We start from the raw sequence: 19,772 nt of genomic DNA on the forward strand, positions 1-19,772 counted from the left end.
TTTAGAATGAATAATAGGCTAATTTATCTCTGAAAATACGATGGACATATTTTCATTTTTGACCATTTTTTAAACTTGTTTAGCACTTTCCACCTAATTTGTACTTATTTATTATTTTTTTATCTAGTTTCAGCGATCTGACAGAAGTACATTCTCATAAATAACTGGCTAAAAAAGAATTAGCCAAAGAACTGACTAAGGGTCTGTTCATTTCGCAAAAAAATTGGGAAATCAAAGAATAGGAAACATATTTCCTATAATAATTGTTTTGAGATTGTTTGGTTGGATTAAAAAAGAAGAAAACTATATAATAGGAGATGAGATGAGTTGTCACCTTATTATTGGATGATGTGAGTGATTTTAAAAAAAAACTTGTTTTGAGGTTGTTTGGTTGGTTAAAAAAAATAAGGAAATGAATTGGAGATATATTATTGCATGATGTTTTTGTTGTGCGCAGCGGAAATTTCGGCAGAGTTTTTGGTGCACAATAAGAGAGAAAGATCGATAAGAATTCTTGTTTCTCAAAGGGAACAAGAATCTGAAGCCTAATATTCCATCAAAGTGGGATATTTGCTCTTCCTCTCGTCAGCTCTAGGACTGCGCGTCGAGGGATCCTAAAAAACTATTACAATGGCCACAAACTCAAACAAACCAATTTTACGTGATTCGGCAAACTGCCTACGTCCACGGGGCAAGGAGGGGGAGATCTACTATTATAGGGAAAAAAATACAACTGGGTTTACAACTCTCACAATCTAAACCCTCAAATAGGCTCCTTGCTTTTTTTTACAAGAAAAGGTCAACCTCCAAATACTTTTTCTCTCTTCACAAAACAGCCGCCAAATAGAATTCACGAAGCCCAAGAAGAACTCAGCCGCCTATTCTCTTTCTCCCCTCTGCTTCCGCACCTGCACCTCCTTTTTCTTTTCTTTCGTAGCCGCAAAAAGGAGCTCCTGCACTCACCAAGCCCGAAAACCTAGGTACATGTACAAAGATATATATAGCAGATGCAATGTTTCAGGTGGGCCTTCATTTGTCCGCTGAACAAACTCCTCAAACGCGGTTTCCAGACTTCGTGGCCAAGTGGTTTTGAACTCTTCACGTGGGTTCATGGTCCCCACGTCCGTTTCCCATCTCTTCACATGATATTGCATTGAACTCGTGGTCCCTACAAGCCAATATCGTTCACAATTCTCCACCTCGGCGAAGTTTTCTCAAAACTGAGCCGACACCAACCAAACCAAATGTCTCACTTGTTGTGTCCAGTACATCGTGAAACAATTCACGACAACAGACTCAATCCATAACAAGTCGAGAACCCAAATGAGAATGCAAACACTCTCCAAAAGTCGGTATCAACTCACCAAATCGATCTCACCCCCATCAAATCCAACCCGGCTGCATCGTAAAGACTGCATACGTATCCTCTTGCCCAAGGAATCAAACCGAACGTAGTTCACTCAAATGGCCGCTAACGACCTCAATTCACTAGAAGAGTTCGCAACTCTTCTCCAATATCATCTACTCTGCGGCTGATAGCACCTCCAATGGCCTCAAACACCTCCACCTGAGCTGAACCAATGGTCATATCCAAACTGCATCTATCAGCTGCACTCGAGTCAAAACCCAACTCATCATCTGCATATCCAAACTGCATCTATCAGCTGCACTCGAGTCAAAACCCAACTCATCATCTGCATCCGAATCCAAATAACTTCCACGCTGTGTCACCTCAGCTGGAATCCCAACCAATGCAGAATGACCTGGAGTATGTGGGAAAATCCCCACCCAATATGGAGTAGCATCAGTCTCCACCCGCTGCGATACCTCTAAGGTCTGTCCAAAACTCTCCACCTGCTGAGAGTCAATTGGCTTCCTCATCGAAGCCTCAACCAAAGTGACACTACCAGACCTATCTTCCAATGGAGTTTTACCTCCAATCACAGCAGTTGACAACTCTTTAATAGGATGACCCAAATATGTCAAAGCCTCTGTCCAGAAACTCTTCTGCAGACCATTGCTTGACAACAAACAACGATCCTCCTCCAGCAAGGCACGGTTCTCTAAATTTGTCACTCTATCTAGTTGCCCCAAGATTTCCTTTCTAACAAAGTGTCTCGAAATGCCGTGAGCTCGGCTCCAATACAGAAACAGGTCCATCTTGTATCTCCCATCCAAACTAGAGTGAAGTACCTTCACCTTTCTGCCAATATCACACTTCTTCAATCTGTTGGATACTACTAGGACTTTCTCCAAAGGGGATTTGGTTGCAACCCAAACACGCCTAGAACAGTCACCAACAAAGGAAACCAAACGCCTATTACCTCCCAATGATGCCCCCTTGGAAGGCCCCCAAACATCCATGTGAACTCCTCTAGAACGACCCTTAGCACGGTGAATAGAGGTGCCACACTTCACCTCGGTCTTCTTGCTCACATCAACATGTTCACTGGACTTCAAACTGTAGGTCTTCGCACCCTCTTTCAATCTATGCGAGGAATCAATACTGGAATGGCCAAGCCCCAAATGCCGCAGTCTAGTCGAATCAACAGAAGTCGCCAGCTCTCCACCTGTTACTATACCTCCAGTCAAGTAATACAGGTTATTCCTCCTGACGCCCTTCATCAAAATACGAGAGTCTCTCGCAATCTCGAGAACCATGTCCTCAACACGAACCTTCAGACCATCTCCAACTAAAGCTCCAATTGAGATCAAGTTCTTCCTCAAAGAAGGAACATATCTCACATCGTTTAACTCTCTAACAGTCCCGTCAAACATCTTTATGCGAATTCTTCCTATCCCAAGGATCTGACATGCACGGTTATCAGCCATGTACACCACACCACTATCCACCAGCTTCTCAAAACTGGAGAACCATTCCCTTCTAGGGCACACATGATAGGTCGCACCACTATCCAACATCCATTCAGATTCCTCCGAATAGCTATCTGTAGGACTGATAGAAAGCGAATAAATAGAAGAGTCAGAATTATTACCATCCGATACGATGTTTGCTTCTGATGATGGTTGCTTCCCTTTTCCCTTCTGCTTATTCTTCATCCATTCGTCGAGCTTTGGGCAGTCTTTCTTCCAATGACCAGTCTCCTTGCACCAAGCACACTGATCTTTTCCTACTCTAGACTGTGACTTCCAATTCTTTCGGTTTGGACCCTTCCCTCTTGCGACCAACGCCTCCGCTACCGGCTCAACCGAAGCCTCCTTATCCTTCTTTCGAAGCTGATAATTCACAAGTGCAGCGGTGACCTCACTATACGAAAGTGATGCCTTCCCATTAATCAGAGTAAGAACGAAGGTCTCATATTCCTCGTCGGGCAAGGAACTCAACAACAGCAACGCCTTGTCCTCATCTTCAATCTTGACATCCACATTCGCCAAATCCGCAAGAAGCTTTGTGTAGTGGTTCATGTGATCTCTAATGGAGGTTCCCTTCTTCAACTGGAAACGATAAAGTCTCCTCTTCAAATGCAAGCGATTTTCCACACTCTTGGTCAAATACTTGCTTTCGAGAATCTCCCAAATCTTCTTCGCAGAAGTCTCATTCATCACATCATATTTTAGATCTTGAGTCAAACAAGATCTAATCACACCACACGCCGTTCGATTCATCTTCTTCCAAACCTTTTCTTCAATCTCATCTGGCTTGTCATCTAACTCCAAAGTATCCTCCAAATTCTGCGCGTTCAGCGCATCCAAAACCTCGCATCTCCATAATCCAAAATTGTTTGTGCCATTAAATTTCTCCACATCTATCTTCATAGAGTGGATATTCAAACTCTGAATAGTCTTCACGCCAGAAGAACCACCCTCGACTCCCGAAGCACCTTCTTTCCCCGACATCTTACGCACCAACCCTCGACACCCGAAGCACCTTCTTTCCCCGACATCTTACGCACCAACGAACGAAGAATAGATCCAAAACTGAAAGATAGAGTCTTTACCAAAAGATCCCACCTTTATCACCAACGAAGCCCTAAACGAGCCTCCAAATTGATCTACTCCTCCAACCAAACCCTAGATCTGGAATCTGGGCTCTGATACCACTTATTGTGCGCAGCGAAAATTTCGGCAGAGTTTCTGGTGCACAATAAGAGAGAAAGATCGATAAGAATTCTTGTTTCTCAAAGGGAACAAGAATCTGAAAGCCTAATATCCCATCAAAGTGGGATATTTGCTCTTCCTCTCGTCAGCTCTAGGACTGCGCGTCGAGGGATCCTAAAAAACTATTATAATGGCCACAAACTCAAACAAACCAATTTTACGTGGTTCGGCAAACTGCCTACGTCCACGGGGCAAGGAGGGGGAGATCTACTATTATAGAGAAAAAAAATACAACTGTGTTTACAACTCTCACTATCTAAACCCTCAAATAGGCTCCTTGCTTTTCTTTACAAGAAAAGGTCAACCTCCAAATACTTTTTCTCTCTTCACAAAACAGCCGCCAAATAGAATTCACGAAGCCCAAGAAGAACTCAGCCGCCTATTCTCTTTCTCCCCTTTGCTTCCGCACCTGCACCTCCTTTTTCTTTTCTTTCGTAGCCGCAAAAAGGAGCTCCTGCACTCACCAAGCCCGAAAACCTAGGTACATGTACAAAGATATATATAGCAGCTGCAATGTTTCGGGTGGGCATTCATTTGTCCGCTGAACAAACTCCTCAAACGCGGTTTCCAGACTTCGTGGCCAAGTGGTTTTGAACTCTTCACGTGGGTTCGTGGTCCCCACGTCCGTTTCCCATCTCTTCACATGATATTGCATTGAACTCGTGGTCCCTACAAGCCAATATTGTTCACAGTTTTGAGGTTGTTTGTGTTTGGTTCATTTTTAAAAATAAGAAAATAGATGAGATGAGATGAGTTGGAGGTATATTATTGGATGATGTGACACATACTTAAGAAAATCAATTTCTTGTTTTTTTTGAGGAAGTGGATGGAAAGGAAGGTTTAATGAGATGAGATGAGTTGTTACAATATTATTGGATGATGTGTGTGATTTTAAAAAGTAAGATAAGATGAGATGTAATGGGTTGGATGATGTGACACATTTCTTGTGTTTAGTTTATTTTTAAAGGTAAGAAGTGAGATGAAGTGAGATGAGTTGGAGGATAAAAATATTATTTTATTGGATGTGGTGGGTGAGTTTTAGGGATGTAAATGGATAAAAATATTATTTTATTGGTTTCCTTGTACCAATTTCATTTTCTTGTTTTTTAGAAAACCAACCAAACGGCCCCTAAAATACATTCTCATAAATAAACCAATATATTCATAACTAATTTACATCTAAGCCGATCCATAATACCAATCAAATCAAATCAATTCAAAAATTATTTCATATTTGTATCTACCTGCAATATTCAAATTCAAAAATTCTTCTTTGATTTTCTTCAAATTCAAATCTGAGTGCAAATATTTATCATATATTCATGAATATTGGTCAAATAGGAAGTATACTTATCTAACTAATGGTTTATAGTTTATGAGCGTTAAACTATTTAAATAAGACAATACTCTTATTTGATTAAATATGTATTTTTATTTTTCTAAAGAATTTGATTTTTTTTTCAAATAACATTTATATTCACAATTGAAAATTGTTCATTTATAATCTTAATGCATTAATCTTTAATTTGAATATTTAGTTAAAATTGATTTGGGACTCTTTATTTCTCTTAAAATAAGCGTAGAACTTAAGGTAAGAAACTTAAGTGGGTCAAAAACATAAAAGTCATGTGTAGTAGTAGAAGAAATAAAATAAAAGTGTGTTTAACAACGAATTTAACAAACATTAAGAACTACAAAATTCTAAGATTACCTTGTAAGTGTCACATTGGGAAATTTGAGAGAAAATACCCACATTTGCATAACACAAGATATTAAAGTGCTATAATTAACAAAAGTTATTATTGTGCAAATATAAAGCCTCCAAGGTATACATGTGTTGTCAAAAACAAGTGAAGGTGTATAAATGCAAAGCACACAAAAGTCGAAGGTGCTATTTAGCCATGTATCATGCGTTTAATATCTGAATACGGGAGTAACTTAATGCTGCTAGTTATTGCGCACGAACTTCCTTCAAACAAAATTTTGAAGTCACAGAGCAAAACGTTTATACAATATATCAAGTGTTTCATATGTTATGATGAGGCGGTTGTTTATAACCATCCCTTAACTCGAGAAATGTAAAAGAACGCCTCTTAAGTTTGACGGATGTTTAGATAACACTTCTAAAACTTCAAAAATCTATTTCACTCCTTAAATCATAATCAAACTATCAAGTTTATCTCGTAAGAGACAGTTTGCAAATAAAATTAAAATATTTTTCTCGTGCTCCATTATAACAACTATATATAAATATTTAAATTATGTTAAATAACATAATTATTTTATAAGTAGTTCCGCACAAAGCATCAGCATAAATAATCTGTGTTAGGCAATCACACACAGTAACGCCTATTTTACAATCAGGAAGCAGTAGTAAAGACCTCAAAGATTAATAATTCTAAAAACCAAATCAGCATAATAATATTATTAGATATGAGATGACACATCCGCTCATTTAGCAAATTGAGCTACCAAAAAACATCTACTCCGATATCACTAGCCGATAGGCATCGAAATTCCACTGTCTCTCAATGGCTCGTTTAGCACATCGAAATTCCACTGTCTCTCAATGGCTCATTTAGCAACCGATACGCATCTTTTCCAAACAAATATATTATGGCTTTCAGCAGTTTTATGAACCCTTAAATGTTGTCACCAAAACTTACCCACATGATAGAGCAATTCCACACTGAAAATAACCTTACGAAGTTATCTTTCTGTTCTCTAACATTGTGGAACCACCTACACATTATAAGATTCCATACTGCTCCCATATAAGCTTGGAGCCACACACAACTCAGAAACATTGTTAGAAGTCTAAAATGTCATATACATCTGTACTTAAATACGTTCAGATGTAGCCCAAGATGCCCCTCCTCCTAGGCTATTCAATTAAACTGAACCAGAAAAAAATAGCTTGAGAAATCTATCAGCGACGAGGAAAGCCACGTTGTTCATAAGGCGCCCAAGAGCCAGCACCATAACGTCCCTGCTCACGGCCATAACCGTCGATATACGAGGCTTGGTAACCCATATCAGCACCGTAAGTCCCAGTACCTGTAAGAGAAAATAGGAGGCGACTTTAACAGGAGAACGAAGGACTAATAGAATTAGAAGAAGGGCTAAATGCAGATACACCCCTTATATGATAGTGGTGCAGTTATTTATACCACCTAAACTTTTTTATTAGCATTTACACCCCTTGAGCCTCAAACGACATTATTTTATTTACCAAGTGATGTCATATAGAATCTCATGACAATAAATTATATTTTGCCCTCAGTTAAATAGAAAAAAGACTTAAGAGGGTGTTTGGGTTATTGTTAGAAGCTTATAAGCTGTTGGCTTTTAGTGGTTCTGCTGACTTTTTGCTTTTTAGACTATGTTAGCTTTTTTTTAGGGGCTTTTGGGTAGAATAATCATTTACCTGGTCAAACCTAGCTATTTAGGTAGAGTTTATAAGCTAGGTTTCAAAAGTTACGATATCCTACCTACTTTAAATGAGGCTTAAAGCTAGCTTATTGGAATGTTACCAAACAGAAAGATAGAAAACCTTCGCTAAACAGCCCCTTTGACCAAAAATAAGCTCCTCATGCTTTGACCAAAAATAAGCCCCTCATGAAACTCTCTCTAATTTTTGGAGAGGCTCACATAACATCGTCTGCGGTTAGAGATGCAAGTGCTAATAAAATATTTTAGAGGATATAAGTGGCAACACCACCATAGCATAGCGGGTGTATCCGCAACTAACCCATAAAACAATTGTGCTAAAAGATTACCGGGTCCTCTAGCTCTCAATTTCTCAATTTCCCGAGCCATTGAAACAAGATTCTTCTCCATTGCTTGTCTCTGCTCCATCTGCTCAACGTGTACTTTCTGCTCATATTCGTAGCCTGTCCTGTTAGCACAATGCACATTCACAATACATAAAATCAATCAGCTATATCAAAATTGTGGATTATTAGTTATAATGGATTCATCATGGAGATCCAAGTTGGTTTTGTGCTGTCTATCCCCTCCTTAATCCTGTCTTGGGCTAGCCAGTGAAAAGTAACATTAAGTCACAACAACAACAAAGTTAAAATTGTGGAAAACTAGTTAATGACATCCACTAGCACATCCACCTTACACCACTTCCTTCAAGGGATGGTTACTATAAATGATGGTGCTTCGATGGTGCTTCGTGAGGTAATAAGAGGTGGATAGAATATTGACTTCATTGGGCAACATGGGTTTTATACTACTTAGTAAGATTCATGATTTAATAGAACTTATTTCCTCAACCAGATAACAATTGATCATTTTCATGCCTAAAACAGATTCTTAACAACTTACCATTTTCAAACCTCAACTTGATAAGTTGTTAACTATTTAGTAAGATCTATGATTTATACTACTTATTAGCAGTTTAAAAATTGGAAAGCTGTTACGCTGTTCCGTAAGTATTAATCTTTTTCGCCAATGAATTTTAAACCACTTATTATCTCAAACATTAGCGAAAAAGATTTCATGGTATCCATATTGACTTCCTAGTAATATAAATCCATATAAAGTCACGAAGCTCTTTAAGTATAGAATCATTTAAGTTTGTAATTTTTTCTATTTGTTAATTGTGGGGTGACGCCACTCCCAAAAATATTGGATCCATCACTGATGACATCTAATCAATTGAAAATTATCTTTATCCGGCGTTTTTCCCACTAAAAAATGTCTACCATGGAATACAATCTATATCGTTAAAGGATGCAAGTTCGATTAACCAAACTTTCATGAAATTGTGCCAATCAGGGGGGTGTTAGTCAATTGGAACATTTTCATGCAAAATGAGATAATTGTTAAAGTGGAATAATTTTTCGGTAGTGGGATATTTTAGTGGGATAAATAGGAACAATTTTGTGAAACGAGATATTTTGATAAAATAACGTGGGATAAATTTTTATAATCATGAAGTATATGTTTATGCATTTTGAAGATATAAATACTATTTATGTATTCTAAACTTACTATTATTGATTAATAATTGCTTACAAGAATGTTCTCTAGTATTAAATAACTTTTGGTTAGACTATAAGATATTGACAATTATTATTATAATGGTGGTCTAATGATGGTGATAACCATAATAGGAAAGAAATAAAGAAAAAAAAAGAAATATAAAAAATAAAAAATCATACTCCCTTTAAAAGTACGAGTTCAGAAAAATCTTTTCATGGTCAATAATACCCTTAACTTTTTTAAATATTACATTATTATCCTAATCTATTCTAATTATCCTATCTTCTTTGAATTAGTAACTAAATGATTTTCATAATGAGACTTAACATGTTATTGGATAAAGAAAATATGTTTGATATAATTCAAATATTTTTCTTATTTCAGTTCGCAGAGAAATCTAAAAAACATATGCTAGCTAGCACCTAAATATTTTTAGACTTCGTAAAAAAAATCCTCCAAGTTTTTTATATTGCAAAAACATCCCTGCAAATTTAAAATTTTATTAAAACATCTTAAAAATTACAAATTTTACTTATTTCAATTCAGTGAGAAATCTGAAAAATATATGCTAGCTAGAAACTAAAAGTTTTTTGACTTGGGAGAAAATATCTTGTAAGTTTTGAAAATTATAAAAAATCCCATAAAAATTCAAAATTTATAAAAAACACCTTGAAATTTTCAAACTTATAAACACACTAAAAACCTACAAATAACACAAACCACCCTCGAAATTTTATGGAATTTGCAATAAACACTGAACTTTTTACAAATTGCAAAATAAAGCCCTCAGAATTATAAAATTTATAAAAATTCTGATAATTTCTAACCTAATAGTACATTGAAAATATAAAAATTACAAATATTCCCTACATAATTTATAATTTATAGAAAACACCCTTGAAGTTTTAAAAATTACAAACAAAACCTTAAAATTCAAAATTTACAAATAACACCCTAAGAATTTCAAACTCATTAGTAAATTGAAAGCATAGGAATTATAAATAGTCTATAAACAATTTACAATCAGTAGAAAATGCCTATAAGTTTAAAAAATTACAAAAAGTCCCTAAAATTTATAATTTATAAAAAAAACACCATGAGAATTTCTAATCTATAGACACTAAAACAAATATACAAAATTACTAACAACCCCTAAAAAATTAAAATTTTATAAAAATATCACACTCACTTTAAAAGTATAGGTTTAGAAAAAACATTTCATGGTCAATATTACCCATAACTTTTTTAAAAATAACATAAATGATTGAAAATCTATTAAATTTGAAATTTACAGAAAAACAACCTTAAAGTTTAGCACATTGCAAATTACCCCTCCAAAGTTTGAAAATTTTTAATAATTTTTTTGTAATTCATTGATTTTAATGTAATGTCTAATAGTTTTGTGTATTTGTAAATTACAAAATTTTAGGATGTTTTTATAATTTTAAAATTTTTGAGGGTGTTTCTTTTATAGTTTTTTAAATTTTTATTATGTTTTTAATGTAATACATAGATACGTCAATTAATGATGTTATTGAAGAGTAAGTCGTTCTTAAGATTATTAGGCCATAGTTAAGTGTACAACACATCACTGTTTCTAAGCAGTGTAATTTATATATGCAAAAAAAATTAGACAATCTATATAGTAGTTAAAAGGATTTTAACTCTAATGTACTATTTTTTATAAATTAATAAATTATATTTAATGTGAATCCACCATATAATTTTAACTGTGATCATTATATTTCTAATACGTTTGATTGATTGACTATATATGTATATAGACCATAGATTACTTTACTTTCTCACATGAACTAATATTTAGCACTTAATAATTTAAATTGTTACTTTTAAATTTAATACAATTTTAATTCTTATTTTTTGCTTGAGATTTATTCCATAGTTACAGGTATCAAATTACTAACTAAAATAATAATTATTTATGCTTAAATTAGGATGATTGTAGTTGGTTACTCACTATAGAATTTTTATGAAGATATATACGTTACTTTGTATAGCTATCTGCACCACCCATGTATATTTTATAAATTTTAATTTGACATATTAAGTTATTTTTCTTTGTAGAAATTTTTTCTTTGACTTTTGGATTGTGTAATCACTACATCATTATTGTAGCTTAAAAAGGACCTCACCTTAGATGACTTCAAGTAAATGTTTGAGTTGAACTGAAATATATACTATTGGTATTACGTTTATATATTTTTTAAGAAAATCATGTCAACACTTTTTAAATAGAAGAAAATATTATAACCTTTGATGTTATAAAAACTAAATGACCAATTGAGTGATTAGCAAAAGAGAACTTACATCAGAAAAGCGTGAATAATAAGATAAAGAGGAAATGTAATGACATTGCCAACAGTACTACAAATAGCAAACTACGATGTAAAGTGAACCTATTTTGTGGAGCCCAACTATTGGCTATAAGCATTGAAGTTTTCATATATATACTTTATAATTTACTAGTATGGTGCACGTGCGTTGCACGTGTACTCATTTTCATATATATAGTTGTTTTACTTTTTCAAAATTGCATGTATACATACTTCTTTTACTTTTTGAACATTTCTATGGCTTGAAAATGATGAAGAGACTTAAAATATACATTTTGGAATATAGTGTAGTCATATTACTTTTCTATATTTGATGAAATAATCGGGAATATGTTGTGATTATACTAAAAATATAAAAATTATATATTATAACGATATATCAAACAATTAAATAATAAAATTGATGTTATATATGTTGGATATAATTTTATTTACAAATTGTAAATTAATTTTTTTGTTTAAAATTAGCAACTAATTTACCTTTAATTTTAAAACTCCAGATACTTGGAATAATTGATGGAAAGTCAATTGGTCAAAATTAACATATGGTGTTAAGAATTAAAGAATATGGTACAAACGTAAATGTAAAAATAAAATTATTTAGTTATTTGAGCTCAAAAAATTAAAGAATAAATTAATATTTACTTCATTTGACATTAAAAAATAATTTTACTCAATGCCTAATAAGCTCGAAATTACATTAACAAACTTTTATAAATTGCACGTGCATTATAGAACTTCTACAAATTGAAGTTCGATCCTCCAAAATAGATAAAATTTCTCTTAAGTGAAAAACTAAAACTCCTCTCAGGTTATCTAGAGGAAGCTTGAAAAGCAACCGATTCTAATAAATACTATGACTTTCCTTCTTAATGGACTAAATATTTGAGCCGTTGCTAGTGCTACATTATAATAATAGTAAAAGAGGTTATGTGATGGGAAAGTTTTGAGGTTTTAGTTGGATGTCATTAAATAGATATAATGGTACAATTAAAAGAGAAGAATTTCAAAAGTTTTGATTGGATTAATGTCATTTAAGTGGGTTTGATGGAGTTATAAAACCATAAGTTAATTTAATTTAATTTAACATGCAATAATGGAAATGTAACTCTTGTGTCTAACAACGGTTAGGGGTGGCAACTCTTTGAAATATATCTTCATCTCATACTTTGTATGTGTTACCTCCATGAAGTACAACCTTATATACATCATATCACTCTATTAGTCAAGCAAAAAGGAAAAAAAATATAGACAAGTTGAGAGAATGATAAAAGAATGAGTTTATCTTAATAAAATAAATTTTTAAAATAAAACTATTAATTTACCATATTGACTACCTGACCTTGTCGTATTCCTCCAGTTTCGATTTACCAAGAGAACTAAGATGTTTATATATAGTACGATAATTAATCAAAATCCTATGAGAACTTGTGCCTTATGGTATTCTTACATTTAATTAATTAATAGCATGCTACTATGTAACTGTTTCCTTCAAACGTTGATGTATTGTTGCTTCATAATTCATGCGTTAGGAAAATGAAGCCAAGCATACGGTATTCATTACTATATAAGGTGTCGTTCTGTATTAAATATTAATATTTTGGAAGTTTTGTCTTTCGCCATTATTGTCATTAAAAAAGTGCTTGCATGCCGAGTATGTCTCTGCTAGGAAAAAACTAATGAGTTGATGATTTCGGTTATGAAATGAATTTAAAGAGATATAATATAATTTATATGTGTATATGTACATGTATGGATGTGTTTAATTCAAAGGGCTATGATTTAGGTGTGCATATATGTAATTTATGTATGCATGTATGTTTTTAATGAGTGCATGTATGAGTTTTGAAGGGCGTTTTAGGAAGAAATGTTTTAACATAGCAACCCACTTTTATAATAGTATTAGATTAAAAATGATAATATAATCTTATAAAATAAAATTGATTTAATACTAAATAGTAATATCGTTATAATAATATCATTATTAGGGACAATTCTTCATGACTCAATATGTTCTTTACGACATATTAACTATGCACTCCAAATTATTGTCTTTTATAGAGTCAAAATGTTTGAATATGAGCCTCCATGTTGCTCTCACAACAGCAAAATCCACTTAGCAGATGTGGATATTCCATATGAGTTATACGTCATATATACAATACATTGCCCTAGACAAGTGAGTTATAATAACATTTTTCATTCATATCGTTTAGGGTAAGATTTGATAGGGACCTTACATCGAAGAATTTTTTTATATTTAGAGCACATGGCGAAATATATCATAATCTCTCTGCTCTAATTTCACAATAAAATTTAGAATGAGCTATAAAATTGAATGAGAATATTAGATGATGTAAATATGAGTGAAACTGTAACTAAAAGTTAGTGTGAATATGAGTCAAACCACAACTAAAAGTTTAATAGATATATTACAAGTAAATTCATATAAAAAATTCCTTTACGAATTAAATGATCACTCATCTTTTAAAGACATTAAGATACTAATAAACAGAGATGTACTAGATTAATGTGTTTATAACTCACAAATAGTAGACCACGTGGTCACAATCTTGGTTGAAGGAAACAATGACGATATATCATTTGAGAGATGTTATTGAATTGATGATCAATCCAACACAAAACTTTATTTTCTTTTTATTTTTATTTTATTTTTATTAATTTAAATAATCATGATATTTAACCACTGCATTGCATGTGCATCTCAACTAATAACAAAATAAATATGAGTTCTAGTTTTACCATCTAGTTCCAAGCTAAAACTTGGAATAATTTGAGAGACTAGAACTCTTATTTTTGTATAGAAAAATAAAACAAAGTGAGATAATTTTGTATCATTATCCCAATTCTATACTTAACTAACACTGTAAAATTTTGTTCTAGTTTTAGTTCTAATTGACTAATACTATAAATAAAATATTATCCCACAATTATCCTAGTTTTAGTTTTGAGTTCTATTTGACTAACCTCCCAAGGGAACTATAGGCAGAAGAAAAGATTCTAACAACTTGTCAGAGGACTAATATGCTAGTAGAATAAAGGAGTACATAATTTTCCCCATACAGCTGAAGTCCAAGACTCAAAAAGATCAAAAAGCCAGATTGATAACTAGGCTTGCTGATATTGGTCTTCTAAATCATTAGTGGCTTAAAATATGGACCCCGAAACATATATTTTAACTACAACCCCAAATCTCATAAGTTATTCAAATAAGCCCCTCAGCTTACTAAACCATTAAAGCTTCACATTATACCTTATTATTCTTTACCAATTACCAGCTACAGGCTATACCCATTTATGCTTTCATCCCTCTTAACCTATGCTGCATGAATACGTGTACAGATATGTGATACGACAAATTTATAAAAAATACAGTACGGGCCACGACTATATACACATTAGAATTTAATAATTTACATAACATCAGTGTTGTTTTTTCTTTCACATGTTATGAAAAATCAAAATTTCTATAACACATTTTCTATTTGTTTCTTTTATTATCTATTATATAATTAAATGTTTAAACTAAAACATGCGTTATATAATTGACTGCACGTCCGACTAAATACATGCATATACACAAGGAGTGTCCAAGGGGTAGATACAGGTACAAGTATTGGAAGTGTCGGGACAGGTGTGGCTTCATGATAGAAGTCTCCACACAACATAACTCTTAATACATTAAAATTCAACTCAAATATTTCATTTTCCCTATCTTTTTCCATTGCTCACTTGTTTTTCTCTTCTCCCTCTGGTTTTGATGATTGTCCTTATATAAATGTTGTTTAATCTTGTCTTAGCAATAATTTCTAATTCAAATATAGCAAATCCACACCACATAAAATTTCTAAATAATATGTCGGAATAATGGGAAAGTTTAATAGTTCTAGGGGTTAAAAATAATGGTTTGCAAGAGGAGGTACTTATTTGAATGACTTATAAGAATTGGGAGATTTATTAATTAAGTGTTTTGAGGGACTTTTCTTAATGCTATACAGTTGGAGGACGGAGGACCAAGATAAGAACATCCCTTGATGACTTAACAAGGCTTGCTATCCTGATATGCAGTCATCTAGAGGACTCATATAAACAACTGACACTATTTCCATCTATCAAAAACACTTTTTAATGAAAACAACTACTAACCTGACTCGAACAAGATCCTCATGTAGGCTCTCCATTTCCATCCTCAACTTGGGTATCTGCTGGTTCTCAGCCTGTACACGTTTCAGATCTTTCGTCATACTTTGTATTTTTGTTGTCATCTCTTGGCGCAGAGCATCTAGCTTCTTTACTTCGGATTGCAACTCTACGGCCTCTGCTCTCATAGGCTCAACGGCACGAAGCTCAGCCTCTAGCTTCAGACCCATCTGTATATATTCTCTAGTTTTGACTTCTTTCTCTGCACGTATTTTAGGAATAGCCTGACCTAGGACGTGGAGTTCCTCTCTAGCTGCGTCTATTTCTCTTTTCATAGCAACATTTTCATCAAGAAGAAGCCTGTTGTCAGAAACCAATCTTCTAATCTCATCATGCCCCATAGCCAATTCTTCTTCGATAGAGTGTGGTGGTGGTGGCATGGGTCTGCGGTCGTGCAATGGAGGCGGAGGTCCATCGTGAAATCCATGCATCTCGTCATGAACCGGGCGACGAGGCATACGACCTCTCCCTGCCATACTGGATCCTGCATAGAGAAAGCATTAGGTTCTGAAAAGTAGAGTATTGAGCAGATCAATGAGAAGCAAATCCATGATCACAAACAGAACAAAACTAAGAAAAAAGTTCAATAAAGGATTCTCTATATAGGGAGGAAGGACATTGAGAAAAGTGTCCATCACTGGTTTTAAATTTGGTGACTGCACTGACACAGTCAGGGGCGGATTTATATACATGCCTACGGGTGATGTTGCACCCCTCGAATATGTAAAATTGCATTACTAAGCCTTCTAGATTTAAAATTTTTGCCCCATGATTTACATATATTTGCACCCCAACTCTTACAAACTTGTATCCCATTTTAATTTAGCCCATTTAAGTTAGAATATTAGTTTACTGTTCAAGAAAAAAAATCCCCTTCCGACAAAAAATTGCTGGATGCTTTTGGAGAGATGCCCATCATGAGCTTTCTTTATTGTCAAAAGAATAAATATACAGTACCCAAATATCCCTCCAGTCGAGTTTGAGCTACTTCTATAAAATACCGGAGATCTAGTCAGTATGGAGCAAATCAAAAACTTCATAAGGAAGCAGAGGTCTTACTTGTTTTCCACTCAAGATAATAGAGCCTTTACGCAACACACCCATTTAAATTCACTCATAAGTCATAACTCACTTGAACCGGTTTCATCCACTGTATGTCACTAAACTCCAACTATCAAATGATTCTCAGCAGAAAGATCTCAGGCATTCTAATTGTCAATGGTTAAAATTGAACCCTCATTTCATCAGGAAAAAAGACTCTTTGAGCAATACACTATAAATGGTGGAAATTAAGCTCAAAACTTCTTACTTGTGGAGAGTATACTTTGGTATTAACTACCCTCTTTTACTATAGTGTCATTAGTTACTGTCCTGACATTTGATTTTACAGAACGCCGTCCAAATTATAAATAGCCCAACTGATCTTCTTTCTCTACAGTTTCAATCAATACTCACTGTTAACCCATGAGCCTAACCTTAAGAGAACTAATTTCATCATAACCAAGAAGTAAAGAGCTTCTAACTCTAATATGACATAACATAGGGAAAATAAGTACAATGACCCATTATTAAAAAGAAATCTGGAACACACATACAAGGAAAATAGTATGCTATTTAAAATGTCATACAAACATACATACAAAGGACGTATGCTTAATTTAGACAGTATTTATGTTGTTTGTACCCAACATAGAGAGAATTGACAAAAAACAAAATTGTATGACCGCCTACCGTCCACGCCAATCCTAGCTTAACTAATACCAAGTTCCTGATCAAGTAAAATATGAACAAGTGAGGGTTTGCCACAGAAGACCTATTAGCATCCTCCAAACTTTCCTAAACCAAAACTACGTGTAAAATAAGGGAATGGTAATCTATTAACAACCAGTGCAGTTCTTTGGCAATCGATCAGCCAAGCATATTACCTATGAGCATGGAATATAAACATAGACATCCTAACATATGTTGGAAACCATATATCATTTTGTGCATATAACACAATAAGACGTAATGCATAATTTGTTTATATAAACAGATTTTTCGAGTGAAGTAGTGAACTATATCAAAATAATATTTTAGGTAAAAAGGACATGAGGTGACTGCTCATTTTGCTAATTGGATCATCAATAGATAGAAAGTGTTTAGTCCAGCCTTGGTGACCACATAGAAATAGTTGATCCAGAACACTCTGATCTTGGCATCTCATTTTGCTACATGACACCTCAGAACTAGTTTTTTCTCTTTTTGGGGGTAAATCTCAGAGAATTCCTCTAACTTTGGGGTATCCTACACAAAGTGATCATGAATTTTAAAATTTAGAGGAAACCGTTAAACTTTGGGAAGTTTCACAAAACTACCCTGAACTTTCTGAGAATTCTGCCTAAATTTTGGGGCAAATCCCACTATGGGCTTTGCCAGGGAAGAGAGAATATAAGGAAATGAGAAAAATATCGGAGACGCTCGCTCTACATTATACTGAAAAAGGAAGGTTATTTTTTAAATTATGGTATTTCGATGGGTGCAAGTTTCCAAAAGCTCAGGGGGATTTTTCAGAAACTTCTAAAAGATTAAGGTTTTCTTAAGGGCCTGTTTGGATTTGTAGGGGCTGAAGGGAAGTTAAGGTAAACTGGGTAAAGGGAAGGGAAGGGAAGGGAAGGGAGTTCCCTTCCCCTTGGTTACACCCCAATTTGGGGGGTAACAAATTTTATAGTATTAGGGGGTGAACCAAGGGAAACTAGGGTGAATTAACTTCACCTCCTAAGTGTTCCCAAATAAGGTGAATGGAGGTGAATGGTTCCCCTAACTTCCCTTCACCCTCATTCTCCTCAATCCAAACAAGCCCTAAGTGTTTAAAGTCCAATACCAATTCGTGAAAATCACCAAAAACTCAGGGGGTTTTCCTAAAATTTATCCTTGCTATGATAGAGCATAGTCATAAACAATGTAGCCTATTGCATCAATGACACAACATCAAGTTCTCACGAAAAAAATTAGCACAATCAAAATACAAACTGATTAAGCTGAGCGAACTCAAAAACCCTAATTCTGAGAATTTCAAAACCCCAGCTTTAGCAGTTGATTACTGTGCGAGCCCCCAACTCCAAAATCTAAAATATTACTACTGCGGGGCTCAAATTTTCACCCAAAATTGAAATTAAGATCCAGCGCATAATTCACATGAAAGAATCACGTACCTCGTTCGTTGGGGAATCGACAGAGGGAGACGGGTTCTCGGGAGTGAGATTAGGGATCGGACCATTTTAGGGTTCTACCCTTTTTTTAGTTCCGGGTCGGGTTCAATCCGTGTACCCAAATTGTTAGGAGGTTTTTTCTCAAGGTACACCCTACACTATCCTATTTTTATGTCAACCCCTAAAATCTGCTAATATATCATTTTTAAAGTTTTTTTTTTGGTTCGCATTGATGCAGTTTATAATAAGTTGCTTTTAAATGTTGCTTAAATCGGCAAAAATAAATGTTTAATAATTATATATCAAAATTTGCTTTTTCAAAAGCAGTTAAGTTATTTGGTAATGTGCTTAAAAATCATTACAAGTAAAAAATAAGTGAAATAAATATAATTTTAGCTTTTGTAAAAGAAAAATTTAGTATATAAATCTACAAACAACCGCAGTTGTTTTAGAAAGCATCCTTAATAATGGATTCACATTCACCAAAAGTGGGTCAGGTAACCACACTTTGATGAAGGAGCACCTGGATCTCTCTTTAGCTTGTGGGGTTTCGCAGATAACTCTCATTAACTTTTAAAATGCTACAACCCCATCCCCCTGTCCTTTAATTTTCTCAAAAAAAAAATTATTTTTTTAATTTTTTTTTTAAAAACACCTGATAGCTTGAACCACAATTTCACTAGTAAAAATATCTGCATGAGTAATTTTATTCACCCATGTGAAAATTATGGTTAACGCCATTTAAGAATTTTATGGAAGATGTTGAAAGGTTAACGGGGTTTTATGAGAACCCTAGAGCTTAAGGAGAGTTTTCTGTGTAAAGTTAGTTAGCTGACAAACTCCTTAACTCAAAGGGGATTACTGAATTTATCTTTTAAAAAGACAAACCTTT

The 19,772-nt window shown here is 34.1% G+C and overlaps 1 protein-coding gene across 1 annotated transcript; it reads right to left on the reverse strand.

The window, feature by feature from the left end:
* On the reverse strand, positions 6,717-18,891 carry LOC109820226 (protein FLX-like 3). Its single transcript, XM_020386339.1, has 4 exons — positions 18,884-18,891; positions 15,636-16,173; positions 7,899-8,017; positions 6,717-7,176 (listed from the first exon to the last, which is right to left on the reverse strand). The coding sequence occupies exons 2-4, from the start codon at positions 16,163-16,165 to the stop codon at positions 7,049-7,051; spliced, it is 777 nt and encodes a 258-aa protein (XP_020241928.1). The 5' UTR covers positions 16,166-16,173; positions 18,884-18,891; the 3' UTR covers positions 6,717-7,048.

The sequence above is a fragment of the Asparagus officinalis genome, chromosome 8 (assembly GCF_001876935.1).
Source record: "Asparagus officinalis chromosome 8, Aspof.V1, whole genome shotgun sequence".
In the NCBI taxonomy this organism is placed as follows: domain Eukaryota; kingdom Viridiplantae; phylum Streptophyta; class Magnoliopsida; order Asparagales; family Asparagaceae; genus Asparagus; species Asparagus officinalis.

Bases quoted from the DNA above. Each gene is read 5' to 3' on its own strand.
- LOC109820226 (XM_020386339.1), bottom strand. From the start codon at position 16,165: ATGGCAGGGAGAGGTCGTATGCCTCGTCGCCCGGTTCATGACGAGATG. The intron at 8,018-15,635 runs GTTAGTAGTTGT...TTGTGCTAACAG, and splicing joins GAGGATCTTGTTCGAGTCAG to GACAGGCTACGAATATGAGC. The intron at 7,177-7,898 runs GTAATCTTTTAG...TTTCTCTTACAG, and splicing joins ATTGAGAGCTAGAGGACCCG to GTACTGGGACTTACGGTGCT.